The sequence below is a fragment of the Nyctereutes procyonoides genome, unplaced genomic scaffold, assembly GCF_905146905.1.
Source record: "Nyctereutes procyonoides isolate TBG_1078 unplaced genomic scaffold, NYPRO_anot_genome, whole genome shotgun sequence".
Lineage (NCBI taxonomy): Eukaryota > Metazoa > Chordata > Mammalia > Carnivora > Canidae > Nyctereutes > Nyctereutes procyonoides.
In genome coordinates, this window is record NW_026575142.1 from 8,192,094 (window position 1) to 8,218,985 (window position 26,892).

Consider the following 26,892-nt stretch of genomic DNA (forward strand, 5'->3'; position numbering starts at 1 on the left):
CATTCTAATATACAAGAAAATTGGCTTCTGGTTACGGCTTTTAGAGTATATCTTAAAATATGAAGAAGAAAACAAAATTCATGGTTTGATGTTTTATAAGGAAGATTGAACACTTCATAAACACTCCTAGAATATCGACCCTTTTCATGCCCCCTTGTAGTCATGTTGGCATTGAGGTGCTCTTACTAGTGTAGTGTTCCGCCACAACACCTGTCCTATGGGTTAATTAAGCTTTTGAGCACAATCCAAGGAATTCAATGAATGTTTATGACTTTATTTATGTGGAACATGCTTCCGAGTTCTAGAATAACTTTAAACCCAAGGTTTAAAGAAAACATCCCCTTTATAAGGGGCCCTTAAAACTTGTTTCTATATTTCTCATCATGTTTCCTCTTTGAAGACCATCATAATTATCAATGGAAAAGAAAGCCTTTCATCAGGTAGTATGCCATAGCACAGTTCATGTGAGAGTGTAGATGCTATTCTCTTTCCTTCATTCACTCATTCATTCATTCAATACATTTGTTCAGTGCTTTCTCTGGGCAAGTCACTAGGCAAAAGCAGCAAGTCAGTGTGTTCTCTAACTCAGAAGAGCTTATAGCTTCTTGGGGGGAAAAGACAGATACACAATAGAATGTCTTAAATACTGTAAAAGACTTACTAGTGAAACGTATCGCAGGTTCAAAAGAGAGCAAGATACTTTCTTCTGATGGAAATGGAAAGGCTGCCTGGAAGAGATGGCATTTAAAATGCCACTTGAAGATAGAATTTGAAAGGAGACAGAAAGGCAAGGGCATCCTAGGAAGTGTAAGCAAGGTGATAGAACTAAAAAAATAAATAAATAAAATAATATAAAGTGTGTATGTATAAGAACCAACCAGTGCTTTGTGTAGTAAAATTTCTAGAGTGACCACTAGGTGTAAGGCACTGCCTAAGAAGCCAGAGTCAGAAAGAAAAGCATTTTGTCCTCATCCCTGGGAAATAGTTCAGTTTAGCACATCTTAAAGGATTTTCAGTTAAGTTTAAGAACTGTGATGGATGCTGAACCGAGATTTTGGGATTGTATTCTATGGCGATGGTTTTGGTGATGGAGATACTATTGCTTATCATATACTAAATCCTTCAGCATTCTGTGCACTTTAGTAAGAATTTACATGCATTAGTTCCTTCTGGTCTCCTCATAAGTGTGTTTATTCCTACTTGTCAGCTGAGAAAATGGGCTTAACAAGTCAATTAAATCATTGAATGCTGCCCAGCTGGTAAGTAGCAGAGTAGAGATTTGAACAGGTGTACGATATGAGATTGAACAGATGTACAGTATGGGATTGGACAGGTGTATGGTATGGGATTTCAGAGCCTGTATCTCACTAAGGTGAGCAAATGGAAGATATTTGAACAGGAAAGTGATTGATTCAAGCTATCCTCAAGATTCATTTAACCACAGGGGGGAATATAGTGAATAAAGAATTATGCTAGTGAACAGCTAATGAGGACCTAAGTGAAGGTAACAGTAGTGGGTATGAAAAGGTTAAGGAGATGAAAAATGTCATAAAGGTGACTAACTTGGTTCAGGGGCAAGGAAGGGGGAAAGGTCAAATGCAGATTCAAATTTTAGAGTCTATATAACCAGAAAACTAGTGGTACCAGGCAGCAAAATAAAGACCACAAGAAGAGGAATGTCCCTTCTAGGGTTGGGAGGTGGGCTGGGATGACCAGTTGCATTTTGTACAAGTTGAAGTTGAGATGCCAAAGGGATTATACAGGTGAGAGGAGTCCAGCAGTTGTTCAGAAATACAAAAGCTGAGCTTGGAGAAAAGGTATTTAGACATGGAATAAATTCAAATTCTTCCAATGATACAGAGGCCAAGGACTGATAAAGGACTTCAAAACTGTAGTTTTATTAAGATGGAGAAATCAGAAGCCAGATTTATGAAGTGATAGTAAAAAAGCTGAGCAAGGAAGTGTAGGCTATGCTAAAAGGAATTAAAGGAAAATACAGAGTAGTTTATAGACTAAGAAACTAACAAAATCAGGGAAGTTTTCTTTGTTTTCTTTAAGAATGAACTGACTGAAGAAAGATGGTAACTTATAGAGTAAGGTCTTGGAATTGGTGGGGCTGCATTAACTCAAGGGCACACGTGCCGGGTTAGCCAGGTGAGGGATGGCTGATGCCTCCTTCAGATTCATTCAGTCTCTTGCCACCCCTTTAATGACCACTTAAATGCAACCTCTCTGCTAGGACTTATGCTCTCCCATGGTTTCCCTCATAGAAGCTTAAACGTTCTTTATCACATTCTTCTACCACTCTTGGTACATACATGCACCATGGGCCAGTAGTCCTCAACCATCAGTGTGTTTCCAATCACTTGGAGGGTTGGTTAAAACACAGACTTCTCGGTCCCACTCCCAGAGTTTATAATTCTGCGGTCCGGGATGGAGCTTGGGAATTTGCTTCACTAACAAGTTAGTAGATGATGCAGATGCTTCTGGGTACCACACTTTGTATACCACCGAACTAAATGAAGGACCTGTGGGAGGTACAAATAAAAGGTTTGGGAGTTTGAGGATAGCCTAGTATGCCAGGCCTGGATATGGTCTGGAAAATACTCCAGGAATCAGGCATGCAAAAAAAGAATGGAGTAATTTGCCTAGCTCCTTTGAAAGAAAAATACTTCAAAGAAAGTAATAGCATAATCCCTACTGAACACAAAGTTTTCTGAGGTCTAGATTTTTAAATTTAGGTATAGATTTTAAAAAATGAAATAAAAATTAAAAGTGAAAACCACAGCAATGACTATAAGTTTATTTTAATTGGGGGTGGCGGTGGTAAGGGCAGAGGGAGAGAGAATCTTAAGCAGGCTCCACTCCCTGTGTGGAGCCCTATGTGGGGCTTGATCTCAAGACCCTGATACCATGACCTGAGCAGGAATCAAGAATCTGATGCTTAACCAACTGAGCCACCCAGGTGCCCAATACGAGTTTATTCTAATCATGAATTAAATATTATGTGAGCCAGAAGTGCACAATTGCTATTTGGGGGAAAATAAGTATAGAGCTAGCATGCCACAGTTCCATTTTGAGCGCTATTTTGTTATTATTCGTAACAACCGAGATCATGGGGCCTGACATATGCACAGTTCTAAGAGCTGGTATGGTAATTACCATTTTGATTGCTGCATCTAATTATTCCCTTAGGTTTACCTGTCCCTGATAGTTACCATGCAAATCTGACATAAGCAGATATATCAAATCTCTGAATTTGGGTGAGCGCAATATGCTCTGTACGTCACTAAAGTGTTGGCTGTGGTTGGCAAATGTGCTAAGTTGCACAACCAAAGGTCCAAAATCCTTTCTGACATTTAAAACATCAGCCATTTCAAGTTTCTTTCATTCAGTCAAATGCTCACTAAGCTAACTCATCAGTGACCATCAGCCTAGCATAAGGGAAACAGCCAATCAGTCATAGCCACACTGTGCAACATGGATATATCAGAAGCCTTATTATGATCACATGATCAGATGCCACTAGATGCAAAGTGAGATTAGATGTATGAGTACATGATGTATCATTTTGGGTCCAAGCTCATTTCACCATGATAATCCTCCCAAATGACTGAAAAATTAGGTTTTTGGTATTGAAAAGCATAAACATCCCTGTTAATGTTATCAACCTCAAATTGTCACCTGCTGTGAATCTTTATTTAAAACCAAAAAATGCGTAAGAAAGGAAAGAAAGAAATTCTTCAGGCCTAATGGTATGCAAATAAACTATTCTGGACTAACAGAATATACACACAGTTCATATTTTGAGAACACATTCCTTTTTGAAATAAAAAGCAATTTCAAAATAAAGATTTAGTTGCCTACCTAAAAAAAAGAAAAAAAGAAAAAAATCCCTTTAAGTCTAAGTAATACCAAAAACTCCAAACTGTTGGGTGCCTGGATGACTTAGTTGGTTAAGCATCTGCCTTCAGCTCAGGTCATGATCTTAGGGTCCTGGGATCAAGTCCACACTGCGCCCCTTGCTCAGCAGGGAGTCTGCTTCTCCCTCTGCCCCTTACCCTTTGCTCCTGCTCTTGCTCTGTCTCTCTCTCTCAAATACAGAAATAAAATCTATTTTAAAAAAAGTTTTTAAACTCCAAATTGTTATGATAAATAAGTATTTTGAGAGAGTTGCATTGCTTTGCTAGGCAGGAGAGGTGGGTGTCAGACAATTCGATTTCATTTTTACCTTGGCCAAGTAGTAGTTTCTGAGTAGCTGAGAGCTCTGAGAAAAATTACATGAAAGAAAGTAATTGTCAGCCTTTTAGGATATATTTGGTTCAGTGTCGTCAGAAGGCAGTCTGCCCTCTCCCTGGAATCAAGTTGCAAACACTATCCTCAATAGTAATTAGAGCTAAGCGGCAATTACAGGACGTATGATTTGTTCAGACGCACTGGCCAGCGGCTGTTTCCTAGCACCACATTTCACAGAAGCACCAGGTTGAAATGATGGAATTATTTCTCTCTCAATGTAATGCTTCGTACAGTGCTCGAATGCAGAAGTGAACGTGGACTGTAATCTTAACTACGAAGGTAAGCATTGCTGGGTGATCAGCATTTACACCTCAGGGAACTTTTTCGTGAAGGATGTGACAAAAATGTAAAACAGTTAAAATCAATTTCAGAAGAAGAGAAAAGTAGCAGAATTGGAGCAAATAGAATTTGCTAATTTCACAACTCCCCTGCCCAATAACGTCCCGGTTTTCCTAACTTGTTTTTATTTAGATTGTAATACTGGTTCACTTTGCTAAATAGAATGAAGATGTGACTGCTTGTCCACAGTTCCTTTATCTTTTTTCTTTTTGAAGTGTGTCTCAGAATAACTAGGAGGTAAAAATGAAAATCAGGTTTAATCCAAGTGTTTAGAACCCTCTCTCACTTTTCTCTTGCGAAAGTATATTTAAGCTGATGATTGTACCTATTCAGGAATTCGCATCCAAACGGACAGGATAGTGGCTGGTAGCCTGTCCCCAAATTAGGTGACGTGGGTGGTTTGCACTCTTGTCACCTGATTTTTATGATAAGCACGTTTCGAGTCTTTTTAATGTTTCGTCTAGTTCAAGTCAAAATTCAAGAGTTTCATTGTTTATTTAGACCCTTGGGCATAGAAATCTCTCTGGAAACCAGGTAAGTTTAGCTCCTCAAGTGGGAGTATTGTTTGTTATGAGGATAGATGTAGTTTGTATGTATACAATAGATGCTTGTGAAATTCTCATTTCTGTTTTAATGTTATCACTTTGGGTTTCCCCACCTGAAATTCCTTTTTTTTTTCAATTTTGCCATTTTTTAAACATGAATAAAAGTTATTGTTAGGAAAAAACTTAAGAAGTCTTGGCACTAGGTAGATGTTTTTATCTCATGGTCCCCAGTAGGATTTTAGGTGGTTTGGAAAATATGGAAAGAATATCAACTTCTTTTATTCTACCTCATTGGTGAATAAGAGCTGTAAACACTGAGGATTCAGTAGACTCTTGCAAAAAATAATAAATTAAAGCCCAGGAGCCTTAATTTTTCCGAGGTCCTACACACTCTGTGATGTGGGACTTCTTAGTAGATGTTGTTGCTCGGTGTAGTTATCACAATTAGACTCGTACCTGATTTTGGAAGAAAATAGTTTTCTAGCCCCGGGCCTATTGTTGGCTTCATTCTGATATTTGCTTTGTCATGGAATCATTTCTCCCCGAACACCATTTTCTTCATTAGAAAAATGTTGGGAGGATCGAACATGAGCCATGTAACAGGTTAGAAGTTGACTTAGTATGTGTTTAAGCACCTTGTGTTCCTCAACAAAAAGCTATAGTATTTGTATGACCCAAGACACTGATGACAAATTTCTAAATGTACCCTTCAATTCTGTGGTGAATTTAAGTTCTTAACTTGCTCTACTCTGTCTTGAGTATGGCAGATACAATCATGTGAGTGTATATAAAAACAATCCTCAGTGATTGCAACTGACATGACTACTTGAGACATAAGCAGAGATGTGACCTTCATCTCATTGTTTTATCTTGTCACAGGGACAAACTTGTCCTGATACTAGTAAAATCTTGCTATTCATCTTTTGATTTATAGAAGCAAATATTGAAAACAAAATGAATGCTGTGAAAAAAGGCAAATAAAGTTTGAGTGCTTTCCAGTTCCCTGGCAGTATTATGGTGAGAGAGAGCAACAGAGACAAAGAGTCAAGAGAGACAGACAGGTCCATACACATGCAGAGGTAGGAACAGATGGAAACAGAGACATAAGAGAGAGAAGAGAAGCAGAACAGATAAACAGGTGAGAGGGAGGGAGTCTAGGGAGACTGCGGGGGCTGAGAGAGACACAGAGAAAGAAGGTGTTAGAGGGAAAAAAAAGACATATAAGTCAATCAAAGGTTGGAAATAGAGATTGTGCAATTTTGGAACTTTGGGTTCTTTTTTGCATTTTCTTTAACTGGAAACACGCTTTGTCAAATTAAATACATTGAGCCCTAGGTCTGTTACTTTTCCATTTGTGTCCTTTATAGCACAGGGAGCTTAAAAGGCTGTTTGAAGTTCAGAAGAGACCAAGAGTCAAAACAAATGTTCTTCTAAAAAAAAAGTATTTCCATCCCTTTCTTGTCTTATAAAGCAAATCATTGACAAGGAAAATGATGTGTGCTATGATTAAATTCTCTACTTTCCATGAGACACCTTATTAAAAAAATCACCATGTCTTTGACTTTTGGTGTTCACTGGGGAAGTGGGACCAAGTCATTCGAGAAGCCAAAAAGAAATTCCATAGAAGAAAAACTGGTACAAAGTCAGTATAATGGTATAAGAATAAACATGACACGCACGGACGGGGTGATCATTTATGATGAATCACTTCCAACGCAGACAGTCCTTGGGCATTCACTGGAGGGCCTTATCTGACGCTGTTTTGCATATCACTGCCTGAATGACTTAAAGCAAGTCACCTCAATTTCTAAGATGTCAGGACAATGGCAGATTTCCAAGAAGCCAGGTCAAGGGTTGTTCATTCCACGTAATACCCACTAAAGACCCTTTGGTGTGTGAGCATCTCATAGGTCACCGGACTCCGTGTTTCTCAGGATAAGGGCGATGTCACCTTGTCTCCCAGTTGCCCAGCTCCTTGGTTTGAGGAAATTAGATGTCTTGCTTAACTAAGTTGTTCCTGCTTACATAGTTTTTGCTCTGCTCTACTTCATTCTACAACATGATTAAAGATAAAAGGGAAGAAACTCATTTTCGGAGTGAGATGTTAGGAACTTCCAAATTTAGTGCTAATTCTAGTCTTCTCTGTAAAAGTAAGCCAAACTTAACCACTCTTCCTTCCCTTCTCAAATCACTCTCAACTTCTGCCCGAAGTGAACCTCACTATCTCCCCATTACTTACAATATTTGCTCACTCTGTTCCTGGCATGGCCAGATTAGTCACCCCATACCAGGTTTCCACGGGGATGAAATGGTAGTTTTCATGCATCCTGACTGCCAAGGGGGAGCCATCTCTGCATTTTCTGGATGGAAATGGCTTCTTGACTGATGGAGGACGAAATATAGCCTCATCTATGACAGTCACCAGGATTATAATCCAATAGAATTTGTCTTGAATTCTCTATAGTGAGTGCATTATAATATGGAAATTGTGGACTATGTAGGCAAAGGGAAATGGTTTGTATAGCACACTTGTTGCTGCCCTGTTTCTTCCCAAATTGTGCTTTCTGGGAGCCTATTACTTTTTTTTTTTTAACTTGAGCAACAAATTTTGAATAGCTTTAAAAGGTTTGGTTAATATTTAAGCTAAGGAAATCTCTCTTCTCTACCAAGGTGGGAGTAGAGAAAACTGGCAGAGTAAATATTAACTCTGTTTCTTTAAATTGAGCAAGCTTCTGGAGGAAAAAACGTATCTTTTTAAAGGACCATTAAGTAAACCACTCTTCCTTTTCCCACCCATTTGGTTCTTAAATGCAAATAGCCAAGTCACTGAATCCAAGAACTGAAATTCTCTGAAACTAGGGGGGCAAAACATTTTGTATCCTGGAGCTAGAATTTATATGTTGACCTCCTGATTTGCTGCATGCATCCCGCTCAGCCTGGCCCTTTTGTGAGCTGCAGAAGAGAGGCCTAAGGACAGACCCAGAGGCCTCAATGGTCTTGCTGCTTTGATCTGCTCCAGTGGAAGGTCAGTTTGCCATAGCTTGGAAAAAAATGTGTCTTTTTAGATAGTGTGTTTATTGCAGTTACTGATGAAAACTTCAGTGTAAAAATCACCATCAAATGTATGCATGCCTCCTGCTATGAAGCTATTTGAATTAGTTATGTTGACCTAAACAGTATAGTTGAAAGCAGAGTTTTAATGGGGTTTGTTGTTCTCTTTTTTATTCCATTGGAAATATTGAGAGAATTATTTAAAATGAGGTGTTGTGATCAATCTGCTGTTCATTAAAATAGATGGAGATGTTGGCACTTGGCTGCAGTGCTTTTCTCTTTGATTTAATTTCTTTATTCATATTAATAAAACATTAAAATTAAAATCTCAGTGAAAAATGAATACCTCTAAGTTTCAGTCAAAACATGAAAAGAAAACAGATCAAATACAAATCTCTTTAAATTTTTAAAGAAGATCAAGACTTCAACATATGATTCTTGTACATCTTTATATAGACTTAAATATTCAAAGCAGTGTCTCTGGGCAATGGGAACTCTAAATGTGATTATACCATCAGTCAGGTATCATGCTGCATTAAATTCTCTTAATCATTTATCTCATGTAAAACAAAGGGTAGATTCTTAAATTATGTTTACCCCCCAAATTTTACGAAATAGAATTCCTCTAGAAGTATTCAACAGTTTGAAAACATAGTTGTTGCTTTTCCTATGAGAGACTGTATTAGTTAGAAGGTTTCTAAAATAAGCCGTGGTTCTATGTAGCCATTAGGTCCTTCACATGCCATGAAGGGAGAACAAAAAGGTTCCTCTGTAACAGAAAGAGGCTCGACTTTATGAAAGCATCTTGATGCCATAGAAAGGAGTCACTGGGCAAATGTAGCTCAGGACCATCTCCCTCGTCTTTTTGCCAGAAAGTTTCGTCAGGCTACCATGACCTCCCAATCCACTCTTGACCTCAGACAATTTTAGTAAAGCCCTGTCTGGAGATAATTTTGGCTTCTCTAAAGACTTAGTAATTTAGGAACTAAGCACATGACATTCCCTTTTGATAAGTCAGGTGTATTAAAAACTATTTCAAAAAATGACAAAGCAAAAAAAAAAAAATGACAAAGCACTTGCCAGAACCCTGTTTTTCCTTCTTTGAGTTTCTCGCATGGTCATGCTTAATCATATCAGCTTGCAGGTGGAAAAATGGTAACAAAGCAAAAATGTTGTAAACTCAGCTCCAAAGAAGACAATTGGTCCTCAAGACCTTTTTTGAAAACCAGTTATCTTTTTTATTTAAATTCTGAAATTCTCAGATTTTTCAATTCTGCTTCCAAAAGGATGACAATGAATGCAGTATGCCACATGTTTAATCAAACTGTATTTTGTATTATAGAGTAAAAAAAAAGAAGAAGAAGAAAATCTTACCCTTTTTGCAATATAAGAAAGTCAGTACATGGACAAAATATTCAGGTATAAATGAATCACCACCTGGCTCTAAGTATTCTATTGCCACACATTCTAAAAGTCATCCTTTGCATCTTAGGAAAGGATTCATCGTTTTGTGTAAAAGTTGGCATATTACTACTAAACCCAAAGGACGTTGTGGCTTAAAATCTATCATGATGTGGCTTCACTGCTGTTTTTTGATGCAGCACTTCATTATTGCCTATAAACTTCAGTGTGGTACTCAGAAGGATTTATTTTAAATGCAACATTCTTCCTGGCTGCTGCTGTCGGAGCTCTTTGGAGGGAACCCTGAGGTGCCCCCAAGGGAGACTCCGGAGCAGAACCGCCAATTGTTAGGATTTTATAGACTCAGTTCTAGATACATGTTTTTCTCTTTGGCATCAGTGGATTCTGTGTCATTCTCTTCCATCCACTTATGAAATTCAGCAAGGAAGCATTAGCATGAAAGGGAACTTTTATTTTCTCACAAATCATTTTGAGCAGAATCAAGCTGGCAGTGGAAAAAAAAACATCATATTCATCCTAAAAGTATACAAACTTGACAGTGTTTGAAGATGTTCTTCTTATTGGAGAATTTTGCCTGTATTTGCCTAGTTTACTAAAATTATTATCGTGGAACACATTACTTTTAAAAAGTTTCTGTTACAGAAAACATGCAGAAATGTGCAAAGTGTACAGTTGAACTAAACATACCTGCATAACTGGCACAAAGACAAAAGAGAATTTACAGCACCCTGCAAGCCCCTCTGTCGCTCCCCCCACCCTTCCTAAAGGATAGCCCTATCCTAATACTATACATTAGTTTTGCATGATTTTGTACTTTGTGTAAATTGGTGTCATACAGCATGTTGATATACTCCTTCATTTTAGTTTTTTTCTCAACATTATACTTAAAAGTTCTGTTTGTTGTTGCATATAATTATAAATCATTTATTCTCATTTCTATATTTCATTATGTGAATGTTTTACTGCATGAAGAACCAAAATTATTTATTTCTACTCTTGATGAGTTAATCAGCTAATTTCCAGTTTGGGGCTATTATAAATAGTATTGCAGTGAGCGATCTAGTACATATCCTTCCTATTGAGGAAATACCTAGAGGTAGAATTGCTGAGTCATAGGATATGTATATATTAAGTTTTAGTAGATATTGCTATTTAGTTTTTCAAAGTAGTTCTAACACTGATAGTAATATGAAGGGGCACCTGCAACCCAACGTTTATAGCAGCAATGTCCACAACTGCCAAAATACGGGAAGAGTCCAGATGCCCATCAACACATGAAATGGATAAAGAAGATGAGGTATCTATATACAATGGAAAATTACTCAGCTATCAAAAAGAATAAAATCTTGTCATTTGCAATGATGTGGATGGAACTAGAGGGTATTATGCTAAGCGAAATAAGTCAGAGAAAGACAAATACCATATGTTGGAATTTGAGAAATGAAATAGATGAACATAGGGGAAAGGAAGGAAAATAAAATAAAAGGAAAACAGAGGGAGGCAATCCTAAGAGACTCTTAGCTCTAGAGAACAAGCTGAGGGTTGCTGGAGGAGAGGTGGGTGGAGGGGGATGGGGGTTACCACTGGGTGATGGGCGTTAAGGAGGGCACATGATGAAATGAGCACTGGATGTTGCATGCAACTAATGAATCACTGACCTCTGCCTCTGAGACTCATAATACAATATGTTTAATTAAATTGAATTTAAATAAAAAAAACATTTTTTAAAACCCATACAAAGTAGTTGTAACAATTGACACCAGATGGGAGGTTGGTGGGGGGATGGTTTGAATAGGTGATGGGGATTAAGGAGTACACTTGTGGTGAATACTAGGTGATGTATGGAAGTGATGAATCACTATATCATACACCTGAAACTAGTCTTATGCTGTATGCTCACTAACTGGAATTTAAATAAAAAGTGAAAAAAAAAGTTATAGTTGCTCCATATCCTTTTTTTTTTAGTTGCTCCATATCCTTATCAACACTAGATAATCTCTATCTTTCTTCATTGTAGCCATTCTTATGGGTATATAGTGATAGCTCATTGCAGTTTTAATTTGCATTTCCCTAATGACTAATGAAGTTAAGTATTTTTTCATGTTTACTGGCCATTTTTGTATATATTTTCATGAAGTGATTAATCTACTCATTTTTTTCTATCGTGTTTTCATTTTCTCATTGATCTTTAGTTCAGTATTCTAGATTAAAGACCTTGTCCAAATGCATGTTTTATTATTATCTCCCACTCTGGATTGCCTTTTCATTTCCTTAATATATCAGTCCCACAGCTTTATTCTTCATAGAGTATATTGTCAATTTTTTTCTCTTATGATTGACATATTTTTTTCAAGATTTATTTATTTATTTGAGGGGGTGGCAGAGGAAGAGAGAGAATCTCCAGCAGACTCCCTGCTGAGCACATAGCCCATCGCCTGGCTCCATTTCACTACCTTGAGATCATGACCTGAGCCAAAATCAAGAATGAGATGCTTAACTGACTAGGCCACGCAGGTGCCCCTATGATTAATATCTTTTGTTTCCTATTTAAGAAATCCTTGCTGGGTGCCTAGGTGGTTCAGGAGGCTGAGCAGCTGTTGATTTTGGCTTAGAGCATGATTTCATGGGTCATGGGATTGAGCCCCACTTGGGGCTCCACACTCAGTGGGGAGCCCACTAGGGATTCTCTCCTGCTGTCCCCATGCTGCCCTGCCCCACCCCACCTCCTGCTAGTGCACACACAAGTGCTCTTTCTCTCTCTAGAATGAATAAATAAATCTTTAGAAAAAAGAAATCTTTGCCTACTCCAAGGTCATTAATCTCTGCTTACTCCAAGGTTCTGCTTTTTTCTTTCTTGTTTTACGTTCTTAACCTGATATGCTAAGAATACCTTGAATCCTTAAGAATTTTCATTTTAATACATTCAATTTTCTCCATGTTTTTTGCTTATGCCTTTCCCCCACTATTATCCCATATCCACCTCTCAAAATACCAATCATTCCTCAAGGCTTATCTTAAGAGATAACTCATCTATGAAAACATTTATGAACCTAACTCCTAACCAGATGTAATTTCTTTCATGAAACTCTTTAACATTTTGTTGATAATTTATGATCTCTTACATATCCTACCTTTTACTATTAATGAATTTAAGTATTTATGCTTTTCTGGGATATGGCATAGTGTGAGAAGAGTAGGAACGGTTCATAACACAGTAACCAAAGCTTATTGAATACTTGCTGTGTGTCAGCATAGGATTAAGCATTTTGCATGGAAAAATCTGAATTAGTACTCCTATGAGTCCTATGCTGTAGCTACTCTTATTTTCCCCAGTGTATAAAAAAGAATATAGTGGAATAAAGAAATAGAACTACTTGTCCACGTGTCACAGGATTTCTTTCTCCTTCAGTGCCCACTGTTCTTGGTCATGCCTCTTCCAAGAATGAAGAGGTAGACCAGACAGAGGGATGGGCAGTAAAGCCAAGTTTACTGAGTGATAGCAAAGTGATAAGTACAAAGCTCCCCAAGAGGGAAGGGACTCAAGAGGGCCCCAGGAGTTTTTAAGTCTAGGGTTTTTTATTTTATTTTATTTTTTTTTTTTTACGATAGTCATACAGAGAGAGAGAAAGGCAGAGACACAGGCAGAGGGAGAAGCAGGCTCCATGCACCGGGAGCCCGATATGGGATTCGATCCCGGGTCTCCAGGATCGCGCCCTGAGCCAAAGGCAGGCGCCAAACCGCTGCGCCACCCAGGGATCCCAGTCTAGGGTTTTTTATGGGCTTGTTGGTAGGCTGTTTTAATCTGATTAACCATGCATGCACCTGTCATCCAATCAGGTTGTAGTCCTCTATCTATCACATGGGAAGGGGTGGAGGGCTTCTTCTAGGGTCATGTAAAATCCTTTAAGGGTGGTTTCCTCTTAGGGCAGGGGCCCCTTGTCCCTTTCTTCCAACTATCTTTCATCACAAGTTTGCACAAGAACGTGGTAGACCTGAAAGTCATCAACTTTCTTCTGAATTGGTACATTTCACTTCTGTAGAAGAGCATTGCCTAAAGGACATGCCAAGCATTATAATCATTCCAGAAGCTCTGTAGAAGAAAGAGAAAGAAAGAAAGAAAGAAAGAAGAAAGAAAGAAAGAGAAAGAGAGAAAGAAAGAAGAAAGAAAGAAAAGAGAAAGAGAGAAAGAAAAAGAAAGAAAGAAAGAAAGAAAAGAATGAAAGAAAAAAGGAATGAAAGAAAGAGAAAGAGGATTGTTTCATGCTCAAGAAATGGAAAGCAGAAATTATATCTGCCTAGACATTCACAGTGCCCATTAGTATATTATAAGCTCCAGGATGTCTTGCAAAAAAGAACCACTTTAAACTTTGTTAAGGCCAGCATTTTCTAAATGTATTTGAGGACAGAATCTTTTTCACCTAAGAACTTTACATATAACCTACTTTATGGAGTGATGGCCGGGCTTTAGAGCCAGACAAGCAAGAGTTTAGACCCACGCCCTACCACATACTAGGTAATCTCAATCTCTTTAAACCTTATCTTTCTCACATATATTATATAGGTAATAATACAAACTTCATAGAATTATATTATAATTTAATAAAATAAGAGACACAAGTCATTTAGCAATACCTCACATAGAGTAAAATCTCATTAAATGATAGTAATTGTTATTTTATCCTCTTTTAAAAAGTAAAATTCTGACTCCATTTATAACCCCTATATCTGTCAGCACTATGCCTTTACAACTGCTCCTCCATAAGTATTTATGGAATTAAATAATACTATTATTTGGGAATGTTATTTCTAGATAAATATATTCTAGAAGCTCTCTTATACGGTATTTTTTTTTAAATCTTATGTATTTTAGTTATTTCAGTAACATATATTACATTAGGGTCAATTAAAAGTTTCAACTAATTCCCAGCTTTGAAGAAGATCCAACATTTTAAATATCTTAATTCGATGGTAAAATACTATCTGCCTCTGGAGAATGTGTCTATATAAATGAAGTGTTTTCAGGTGTGTAATTTGGTGACCATAGCATAGCACTAAAGAACAGAATTCAGTAGTCAAATTTCCTGGTTTCACTATTGTCTTTTCCATGTACAAGATGTATGTCATTGAGCTTATCTTCTTTGTGACTCAGTTACCCACTTGTAAAATGGGACTAGTGATAGTATCTTATTTGGTTATGGTGAACATTTATGTATATATTATACATATTTATGCATATACTCTTTTAATATATGCATACATGAATATATAATACACTATCATGTATAATGGCATAAATGATAGAAATATATGATTTACTATATATAAGCGAGTATATATGGGTATACATATACTTATGTACACACATATGTAATGTGCTTCGGGTAGTGCCAGGCATATAGTATGCACTATAAAAATGTTATCTCTGTTATTATTATTAGGTGGCCTTTTCAGAAACAAAACCCTTTATCAGTCACATCTCCTATTCACATAGTCATCTTCTTGTGACACACTTGATCTCTTGATAAATTTGTTTTCCTCACATGGCAGACTGATGAAAGAGTGGAAATGATGAGGGGAGTGGAGAGGAGATGCTGGTTGGTGATTGTTGCTGTAAGAGGGAAAGTTGGAAAGTTACTCAGGGTAAGAAGCAACAAAGCTGAGAAAGCAGTCAAAAGAGAGAAACCTGGGTTTGGTAGAGCCTCTGAAATGCCACTCATTTTAATTTCTTTAAAGATATCTTTGGGAGTTCTGCAATTGGCATTGCCTCCACCCGATAGCCTTTTATACTATGTTAAGCTTTTTATTTCAGTACTCACTCTGGCAGACATACATAATAATGGCATAAAAAAAAAACTACTTCAATGGAATATAGGAAAGATTTGGTTTCATTCTGTAAATGTTTCTCCTTACAGTTTTTCTGTGACTTTGGCATTACCTCCTTCTAACACTGAGGTGTTTTGTTTGCTCGTGTTATGGTACATAGAGAACCACTAGGAAGCCTCAGAGCTCTCACCTAAATCTTCAAGGTTATATTTCTAAAAGTCAAAGACTAAGGCAGTAATTTCACATGTCACCTAACCCTCAAATGAGGTTTTATTGTGATGGATTATGACATAATCTATTGACATAATAAAGCACCTATTATGTTAGAGAAGCAGTTGGCTGAATAATAGTTTTATGATCATGGTGGTGAGTTGTCTTTTGCGTATTATGGGTCTCATGGTTGTAGATGAATACAACTTGGATTTTGCAATGAAAATGAAATTTGGGGAAGTGGGGTAATTGCATTCTTATGGGAAAGTGTATGAACATGTGGAATTTCCATGTGAGAGCAGTGACTATTAGATCTTTTAGGTATGCATGCATGCTTGTGCATATTTCATTTTAGGTCAGAGTCTGATGTATATACACAGTAAAATTCAGTGATTTAAAAATCTTTATTGGGACACATAGGTGGCTCAGTTGGTTGAGCATCTGACTTGTGATTTCGGCTCAGGTCATGATCTCACGGTCCTGGGATCAAGCCCCAGTTTGGCTCCACACTTGGGAGAATATGCTTGAGATTCTCTCTCTCCCTCTACCCACCCCCACCCCTGCTTTCTCCCTGAGTAAATAAAACTTTCAAAAAATAGAATAAAAATCTCTATTGCCAAATAAGGTGAAGCCGTATCATGACTTGATTCATTATGATATATACAAGATTACATCCTATGCTTTGAAATAGAACTACATATAGGAGATGTCTTAAATAATATTGCCAAATAGTTCATACAAAAGACAAAGGTAAGTCCTGTCTCATGAGCATAGCAATGTAAAAGATACATTATACCATGTTTTATGCTCATTATATTTTCAACCCTTTCTTTTTTCTCAGCAAATTTTAGAGATAACTAAGCATTTTTTTTCAGGGTACAATGTATTCTGGCGAAATTTCTGCTTTATCTCCCACCAACTGTTGGGCATCCCAAGGTGAGGAGAAATGCTTTCCAGCAGCAGGAGCAGCAGCAAAATCTAGAATAAGGTGACAGCAGGATTAAAGCCTAACCTAACTTGTGGGGGGTGAGGGGGAGCACTTTATCCCCATTGATTTCCCACTTGCAAAAACTTCCTTTGAAACAATGGTTTAGGTAAAGCAATATGAAAAAGCAGGTTTTAAAAGTGAAAACAGCAAGGTTGAGGTGAGGGGAATTGATGAAAGCAGTTTATATTTATTCAGGAGATCTACCAGTACTTTAAAACAATCTGTGTTTAACATGGCAAATTGTCTGTCATTAAAATGCTAATGAATGGTAAACAGCTGCTAAGTTTTCATGCTAATGAACGGTGGCAGCTAAGTAGTTCTCAAGCCTTGTCTTTATTAGCATAGATATTTGATTGGGTAAAGGGGATCATTGTGCATTCTGACCTTTGTTGATGGAGCAATCTGTTTGTCAAGTTCCATGTTGCATTATGTTTGATTTGAGTTTGTTAGTACAAAATGACTCTTGCCAGTCCCTCCGATATCTTGTACTACATGGACTTAGAGAAAGAATTTTGCTTATGGCGGGGGGCAGAGGAGGGGGACCCATGATGGCAAAATAATTTGTTCATCAGGCAACTTTAAGTAGAATAATTCTGTATATGTTTTAGACTTTTGACTTCTGACAATTATAATGATTGTGAATTGTAAAAGGCCATTGGTCTAAAATAAGAAATATCTTTTTTTTCAATTTAGCTAAGATTTTAAAGCAAAGCTTTTAAAATAAAGATTTTAATAAGTGCTTCTGCAACATTGAAATACTGACATAATATATCATCTTGGATCTACAAGCTCTGAAGTTAGCCATGAGTGTAACATTACCTAATTACAAGAAAAATGTGTAATTAAATACAGAGTAGTTATGTGAATGCCCGACTGAGATCAGAGTATTTACTTTGGCATCAGAAATAACCATTACTGTTTGATCTATACTTTTGGTTGATTCTATTTTTGCTGAGTCCTACTCTATATTCGCTAATGGATGGGGCTGACCTAAAGACTTGCCATTACAGATAAATGTTTCAGATGCCTTTTTCTTTTTTTCTGTTTTGAGGATCAATGTAAATGAGGCATGATAGTCCATTAAACTCTATTACTAATAATGTTCTGGAATGACTTAAAATATAATGCAGAGTTTATTAAGGAAATCCATTATCAAAAATATATCATTGAAATAGAAATTTTAATTATTCTGGAACGCTGTGTGAGAATATTAGAGGAAATTTTAATAGCTGGAGTATTTTCCTGTACTGTTTATTCCTCCTTGAAGTCAGTAGGAGATTTTTGGCTTATGATTATTTGTGGTCCTATACAGACACACTGGGAGAAGTTGGAACCCTCATACACTGCTTGTGGTACTATAAAATGGTCAGGCCATTTTGGAAAACAGCCTGAAAATTCTCAAAAGGTTAAACTATATGATTTATGATTAACCATATAACCCAACAATCCCCAATTCTACTCTTGGGTATGTACCTAAGATAACTGAAAATATATCTCCACACAAAAATTTATGACAAATGTTCATAGCAGCGTTATTCATAATAGCACAAGCATGGAAACAACCCAAATGCCCATCAACTGATGAATGAATAAAGAAAAAAGTGTTACATCTACAATGGAATATTATTCAGCCTTAAAAAGAAATGAAATTCTCATACATACTTCCACATGGATGAACCTTAAAAACTTTATGCCAAGTGAAAGAAGCCTATCACAAAAGAACTCGTATTGTTTTCCTTCATTTAAATGAAATATCCATATTAGGGGCTTCTGGTTGACTCAGTCCCTTGACTCTTGGTTTCAGCTTCGGTCATATTCTTGCAGTAGTGAGATAAGCCCTGTATCGGGCTCCCCGGAGTGTGCTTCAGATTCTCTCTCCCTCTGCTTCCCCCTCAGCCCCTCCCGTACTCGTGCAGGAGCATGTACTCTGTCTCTCAAGTAAATAGATGAAATCTTTAAAAACGAGGGGAAAAAAAAGAAATATCCATAATAGACAAACCTAGAAACAAAATGGATTAGTGATTGCCAGGAGCTAGGGGTGTTGAGAGGAAATGGGGAAAGACTGCTAATGGGTATGGGATTTCTTTTAGGGATTGTGGAAATGTTCTAAATCGATTGTGGTGATGCACACAACTCTGTGAATATGCTAAAAACTGTTGAATTGTGCACTTTAAGTGGGAGAGTTGTCTGGTATGTGAATTATATTTCCATAAAGTTATTTTATTTAAAAAAAAATTTTTTTAAAAAGGCACCCTAGAGCCTGTCTCCCAGAGGGCCACAGAAGAATGCTTGTTGCTGGCAAAGAGTGCTTTAGATCCTCCACACATGGTTTAGCCCAGATTCCTAAAAAGATGACAGCTAATATAATTGTTAAAAAGGGGTAGTTGCAACAATAATACAGGACTCGTTAGAATTAAAGTTGGAGACAAGTATTTGAGTTTCTGTCCTAACTTCTCCCCGTCCCCCAATACCCTGCCCCCCCCTGGACAGTAATCACCCCTTTTGGCAATAATCACTCCTTTTAAGTTCTCTAACTATCCAATGTCTAGACTACTTGTTTCCCTCAAAGTAAGGGCAACTTTCAGTTTGGTTTTTTTAGAGATAAAATTGTTTGAGTCATAATTTTCTCGGGAGCAGGCAGTGACTAGGAGTCCAAGGTTTTTTCCCCCTTGTAAAAACCCTATAATTATCCCTGATTTGCATAAAACATGCCTACCAGCCATTCAATAACTCTGAATAGTAAAGAGCATCTGGCTGCAAGAGGCTCCTCCCCTCCTCTCTCCTACATTTTTGGCTAGTCAGAGACAATGGTTGAACAACAGGATGATCTCATTCTGCCCACCGGCCAGCAGGATCTGTGCACTGTGTATCTCTGCCGGGTCTGAGCAGCCCTTGCCCCTTGCCATAACGCAAGTGTTCTGCATCACTGTCGGACAGGATGAGCAAGAAGACCCCTTTTAACTGTATTTTCTCCTCCTGTTCCATTTGCTTACTTTCAGCATAACTCTCTTGCTCTCAGGTTGCAGCTCAGCAGTCCTGTTTTAGCACGGTAGGTTGGGGAGGGAGATGGATGTGAGCAAGAGATTGAATTCGTTTTTGTTTTGTTCTTGGCAGGCAGTACATGCCACACTACTACACTTCCTGCTCTTGTGCGCACACCTACCCTGATGATGCAGCCGTCACTGGATATCAAACCATTTATGTCTTTTCCAGTGGACAGTAGTTCTGCTGTTGGGCTCTTTCCAAATTTTAACACAGTGAGTAAATGTACTTTTATTTTGTGTCCTCCTCAGTCTCTTTCGTTACAGTTATGAATAGGCAACAGATGTAGTCTGTTTCCAAAGTGTGTAATTTTAGACCTTCTTCTGGTTACACTGATCAGCTGTATTATGGAAGGTAATCCTCCTCCCATGGGAATTAGTCCAAACAATAGCTGGCATATTTATTTTACAAATATTTCCCCAAGTGACTTTTCACCTGTAGCTTCGAGCAATTTTGATAGACTTTGATGGCTTGAGAACCCATATTATTTCTGCAGTGCTGTTCACATGCTCAAGAACACAATTCGGAACTACCAAGCTCCGAATTGTGATTTTTCCCCTACTACTGGAGAGAAAGAAAGCATATTCTTTGACTACCTGGATACATTTTTATTTAGGACATATTTTAGGTCTTATACCAAAAGAATTTTGATTGGGAAGTTGTGGACTGTGTGAATGTGACTCTCTTATTTAAAAAAAAAAAAACATTTTAAATCTACATATTAATTGTCTGTGTGATACTTTAGCATTCCCTTTAAAACATACGAAAAATATTGGTGAATCACCTATAATTACCAATGTTCTTCATTCAGGTCAGGTGACTGTTTATCCAAATGAAAGACATTTTGTAGGCATGCCAAGTGGAGCATGACACCTTTCAACAATAGAATTTAGCATAAAATCTGCCCATAGAAAAATGCTAAGCTTGTAGGAAGAAGAGAAAAGGTTAAACAGTTCAGGTGATTGTATGAATTATTTGTTTAGTCTATAAATGCAGTCAGTTGGGGCATGATGGTCTACATGAATGATAGAGCATTATAGAAGCTGCCACAATCAAGAAAAAGAATTGCATTATCAACACCACCAGACAGAGAACATCTGAAGTACTGCCAAGTGTTTCCTTTTGCAAACTTATCTTCTGCATGAAGTGAAACAGAGGGTTTTTCCTCAAGGGTTGTAAATAAAATCTGCTGACAGGCTTTCTGTCATGGCTTAGTGTTATAAGGTAATTAGGGGGCAGGGGATCAGCCAACTTTTTAAGGAGCACTGGCTTTGACTTAACGAATAAACAGTTGAATGTTCTTGTCTTTTCTGGGCTTTTCAAAGACAAGTCAAAAAGTATATTAAAAAAAAAAGAAAAAAAACCAGAAAGTCATAAACAGGTGAGCATTGCTTCTAGTGCAGTGGAGCAGCTCAGAGAGGGAAACCATGCCTGCCCTGATCACATTAATCTATCAGGAGTAACCACCCAAAACATGACATGCCATTTCAGAGAACTTGAACTCGGGCTTGCCTCTTGTATCCTCTACCAAAACTTGGGTGATGCATTCCAGACATAGTTGAATTAAGCTATACTTCTTAAAACGCATACTAGCTATTTGTATTTTGATTAATGTGTATTTAGAAGACAGCATTTGTGGCCACTGCAGAAGTCCAGCCACTGTCAGGAAGCAGCCTGATGAGGTGGGTAGACATGAAAGGCTCCTTACTGTAGTTCATATCTTTTTAACACAAATAATACGTGGATACTTATTTCAAAGATTCAGATGAAACATGAACATTCAAAGCAAAATGTGAGTCACCATTCCCTGCCCCTGTGTCCATGTGTATTCCCTTCGTTAGAGGAAAGTACCCCCGTATGCATTCTTGTCTAGAAGTATTGCTATGAACATACCTAACAGGAAGCTGATCCCAGTTACCTTTCTACAACTGCTCAGATGGTCAGCACTGATCTCTAAGTTACCTTTTTCTTTTTTTTTTTTTTGCTAAGTTACTTTTTTCAACTATCAAAATGTCCTACATATACCTCTCTGTTTTTAAGAGCTATAAAAAATGCAGAGTGCCTTCATAAGGTTTTGTTAGGTAAAAATACAGCTTCATAATGGTTTACTAATGTTGTGTAGACTGACAGACACACTAACTTGCCTTTTCGTTTGTTTGTTCCATATAGCAACTAACTTTATGAAATACTTGAGAAAACCCAAAGAATAATTCTAATAGAAGTTCATTTTCTTACATAAACTTGTAATTTTTACATAAACTTGTAATTTTCAAATGAAAATACTTCTAGCTAAGGTTAAGAATATAGCAAAGAACTACATGAAATAATCATTTTACTCTCATATTACATCACATCATATCACATTACGTTACATACATTTTATATCCAAGTCATTTGGTGGACAGAGAGCATTTCTGGTAGTATATTAAAAATTAAGTCATTGCAAGTGGGACCCTCTGTCATCTAGTAAATAAGTGAATTTTTAGGATCATTGCGTTACCTTTGATTTTTTTACTGAGTTACAGTTTCAGTTGCCCTAATCCTTTTCCTGCAGACTTTTCCATCCTAGTGTCCAACTTATCTAGTAGATTTCCTAGGACAATTTCATAAAAGTCATTGTCCACATTTTTCTAGGAAAACATTTTTGTATCACTAATTATACTAGATCATTATATACTTATGATGTTTTGTATCCCTCAAAGAACTCAAACCTTAGAACATTTTAGTAGACTTTGATTAAAATTCCTATTGTCTAGAGGAAGAGAAAGTGTTAGTAAAGGAAGAACTGAGACTTGAATTAGAACCTCCTTAACTTCAGGGGCACCCAGCTGACTCAGTTCATTGAGCATTACTACTCTTGATCTCAGGCTTATAAGTGTGAGCTTCCCGCCCACCCCCCCCATTGGGAGAGATTACTTAAGAACAAAATCTTTTAAAAAAATCTACTGACTTACAAACTCCTGTTCTGGCGCATCCATGTCATTGGCTCTTTTGGTCCATATTACCTCCCACATCATTCAGTGTTAATTAACAAAGCTCAATGAGAAATCTTTTGTGCTCTTTTCTGGAAGCATAGTAGGCAATTTTCAGCAGAAGTATTAAGTAGGGAGAGGAAATAATTTTTTGAATGTGTAAAATTGGACCTCTACAAACATATCTTCGAAGCAGGACATACTTTAAAAAGTTAAAATTTCTTGTTAGCAAATTTTAAAAGTATATTCAACAATCTACTCGTTCTTTGAAAAGCAAGGTAGATGAATGCCATTATAATTGCTTTATTTTTAACCAAGAATAGTATTCATAAATATAAGAAATATCTTTTAACTCATAATTATTATCAGAAGAATAGAAACATTCTGATGCCATAGCTGAAAGTTTTGGAGTTTGGAAGTTTGCTGTTTTAAGTGGATTTAAAAAATACATATGAAGTAGTGGTTTCCTCCTGTTTTTATAGTGGAGTATGATAAGGTTACATGAGAATTATAGCAAGAATGAAATGAGATTCTGGTCTATTCCAAAATAGAATACGTGCCTGTTCTATACAAAATTGTGTACAGTGAAGAGATGCGCCTCACAGCATTCATTTACTGGCTGTCTTGCCTTCTACTCCACAACTGACAAAAATCTCTCACAGTGTTTATATGTGAAGAATAAACAAATCATTCAAGACACTGTCCAAGCAGAATTATGAAGAGACATGCTAGGGAAGATGGAGTTTGGATCACTGATAATTTATGATGGGCTATATGTCAAGGATGCATGTCTGGAGAATGGTGATGTTAACTCTGCCCTTCAGCAGTTGTACTTTACAGAGGGGCTGTTTCGAGCCACTTGCAGGTAAAAGACTCTGCAAACCAAAACACAAAATTTTAAAGGTCTCAACCTTTGTATCTAAAGCCGAATAGGCCAAAAAAAAAAAAAAAAAAAAGCCTAGTAGGCTTCTTTGCCTGGCTATCCACTAAGGCTTCACCCCACCTTCCACTATTTGTCGTTCATGGCCCAACTTCGGTATCACCTCCCACACCGGAAGTGTTCTGTGATCTTTGAGTCTGAATTAAGTGCCCATCCTCTGTATTTTCCAAAGTAACCCCCACCCCCCGCATTACCTCCATTATAGCAGTCCTCACACCATAATCTGGTTATCTGATTATTTATACTCACTAGAATGCCAGGTCCTTGAGAACAGGGCCTGTAGCTTGTTCATCTTCATCTGCCTGGCATCGGGCACAGGAGCTCAATAAAACTTTTCCGAAGGGAAGGAGAAAAGGAGGGAGGAAACGGCCCCAGTTCTTTGCTTTTCAATGTATATGTTTCTCCACCCAGCAAAGGAAATACACGTCTCTGAGCCCTTCCTAAGCATGAGGAGATAAGTCTAGGTGTTTACTTTTATTTTTATTTTCCTGAGAACTGGCATCTTTTTTTAATTTGAGGGTAATACTTAGTTACAGACTTATCTGTGGCTATAGTTCTGGCTTTCTCTGTGTGGATGGTGTGGAAGTTTTGCAAGTGCCTACTTCATTTCTTGTCCTAGGTCCTATTCTTAAGTGCGGTCAGTCTAAAGGGAGAGTTATTCATTACTGGATTTTATTGAAAACATATGCACTGAAGAATACTGGGTTTGAGGAAGAAGAAAAAATAAACAAAACAAAAATACCGTAGTGCCCAAGAAACTTATTAAGAAATTGAATAAAAAGACTGGAAAAGGCAAGATAACAAAAGCCATGAAATATAGGCAAAGTGACAATAGTTACTGAACTTTATAGTGTTAAAAGCCAGAAAGAATGTTGTTTTGTATCCCAGCACAGCTATTTTAACTATTTTATTTTTCACTTTATTTAAATCTTCCAAGTGCCTCATGGTCATCCTTTAATTACTGTATATAATGTTTTGGTAGCTCCCGAGATACAGGCAATCATTTCTCCTATTAGAGTTAGAATTTCTCATTTCCTTTACTATGGATCCAATTTTTATCATCATTCAATCCAGATAATACTTGGTGTTTAATATTTGGTGTTTAACAACCAGGGTAATGTCTGGTGCTTAATTAACTGTAAGAAGAGACGGCTTCAGAACTGAAATAAATTGCATACTTAGCAGGATGGATAGTATTAACTTAATATGATAAAATAAGTCCATTTAGAAGTTATACCCACACACATACTCTTATGGAGTGAATGTTCATGTCCTCTTCCCCCAAATTCATGTTTGAAGCCCTAACATCTGCAGATGGTACATAGAGATGGGGTCTTTGAGAGGTATTTAGGGTTAGATGAGGTCATGAGTGTGAGGCCCTCCTAATGGCATTAGTGTACTTATAAGAAGAGACCACAGAAAGCTGTTCCTCTCCATCATGTGAGGACGCAGTGAGAAAGCAGCCATCCGCCAGCCAGGAAGAGAGCTCTCACCAGAACCTGATGATACTGGGACCCTGATCTTAGCTTCCACAATTGTGATAAAATCTATTTCTACTGTATAACCCACCCAGTCTGTGGTATTTAGTTATGGCAGCCCAAACAGACTAAGACATACATATCCAAGCTATATATTGTATATGATGACAAATAGATCAAGTATTTCTTTTTAATAGCCACATGTGGGGTACACACATTATTTGTGTGACTCTCCAGAGCTGTAGATATGATCCAGAGCCACCTTGAGACCACAGTCACCTGTCAGTCTCTCTGCCAATGGGAGGTACTTCCCATGCCTACTCTTTCAGATGTCTTTTTGAGTTCTACCTTGTTTTTGCAGTTGCTCCAGGAAGGCACAAGTCCAGTAGAGATCACTGCTGTTTTATTGCAAGAGGCTCAGCAATCTTATTTTTGTGAAAAATAATCTGATTTTTACTATATACCTTGAAATTAATTTTCCTGACTCATGAACAAATATGTGGAACAGAATAAAAATTATTTCTAGTATAAAATCCCAAATCACTGCATGACTCTTTGAATCATCCATGACAATCTGTGAAATGATCTGTATGACTACTATTTATCATTCTAAACAATTTGAGATTCTGGGTTATTTATTGTTTGGCACTATCAATGAATATTTAAAATTTTTCTTTCTTGAACTAGAAGTGATATATTTATCAAGGAGGTACGAAATAAAGAAATTGGGGATCAAAATCATATTTACTTTGCTATTAATTCATGCCATGTTTCTCATGAGGGGGTACTATAAGGAAACCTGACGTGAGCCAAAACATTTAACTTTTTAATCTATTTTTAATACCTTCATTACCTAACGAAGTCTTTAAGCATTTGGATACATATTCCTCTTCTATTTGATTTTTTCTTTAATTTAATTTAAATTAAATACTTTACCTCTGCTAATGCAACCAATTGTGATTTTTTTGCCATTTGAGGCTTCTTTTTTGCTCTTATAATGCTTTGTTGTCATTAAAAAGCTATGTATTCCCTATTTCTTAGGATATTAGTATGTTCAGCTACTTGAACATACTAATGATATATTTATCCAAATTTGAAAAAGCAAAATAGAGATAAAATAGATATAAATAAAAGAGAATAAAATAAATAAAAAAGGGCAGCCCAGGTGGCTCAGCGGTCTAGTGCCACCTTCAGCCCAGGGCCTGATCCTGGAGACCTGGGATCCAGTCCCACGTCAGGCTACCTGCATGGAGCCTGCTTCTCCCTCTGTCTGTGTCTCTGCCTCTGTCTCTCTCTGTGCCTCTCATGAATAAATAAATAAAATCTTTAAATAAATAAATAAGAGAATAGGGTTGAATTTTTATTTTCATGATATGCTTAAAATATAATGAAGGATCCTAGTCTTCTGTGTATCTTAAATAAATGCATAATAAGATAGGCCAAGTTGAAATTTTCCATGGTTACTGAAATTCACTTGGAGAGAGGGAAGATGATGGCCTGTTATTGGACTTTAAAAAGTCAATAGCAACCCCCTAGATCATTAGAAAAAAAAAGTATGTATGGGAAGCCTTTGAAATGTAGTATAAAACTAATGAAGATTTTGTACAAATATTTAAGCATAGATTCCTGCCTGAAATTTTTTATATCCCTACTCAGTATGACAGAGAGAAATTATGTAAACACGACCTGGAAGGAAAAAGAACCCTACATAGTGACCATCTGTCCTATTGTCTCCCTCTTCTCTTCAAACTACAAACATATCTTTTTAAAATGTAAGTCATGTCCT

At 37.2% G+C, this 26,892-nt stretch overlaps 1 protein-coding gene across 7 annotated transcripts in view; it reads left to right on the top strand.

Annotated features, from left to right (window-relative positions):
• ZNF385B (zinc finger protein 385B) overlaps positions 1 to 26,892 on the top strand; it is a 368,556-nt gene that overhangs the window by 268,408 nt on the left and 73,256 nt on the right. For 5 of the 7 annotated variants that reach the window (XM_055308554.1, XM_055308553.1, XM_055308555.1 and 2 more), the window contains one exon: positions 19,789 to 19,931. In XM_055308554.1, the coding sequence (XP_055164529.1) occupies positions 19,789 to 19,931 (143 nt within the window). Of the gene's footprint in view, positions 1 to 4,411; positions 4,576 to 8,069; positions 8,206 to 19,788; positions 19,932 to 26,892 lie in introns of those variants that run through there. The other 2 variants (XM_055308557.1, XM_055308559.1) reach the window with 2 other exon arrangements.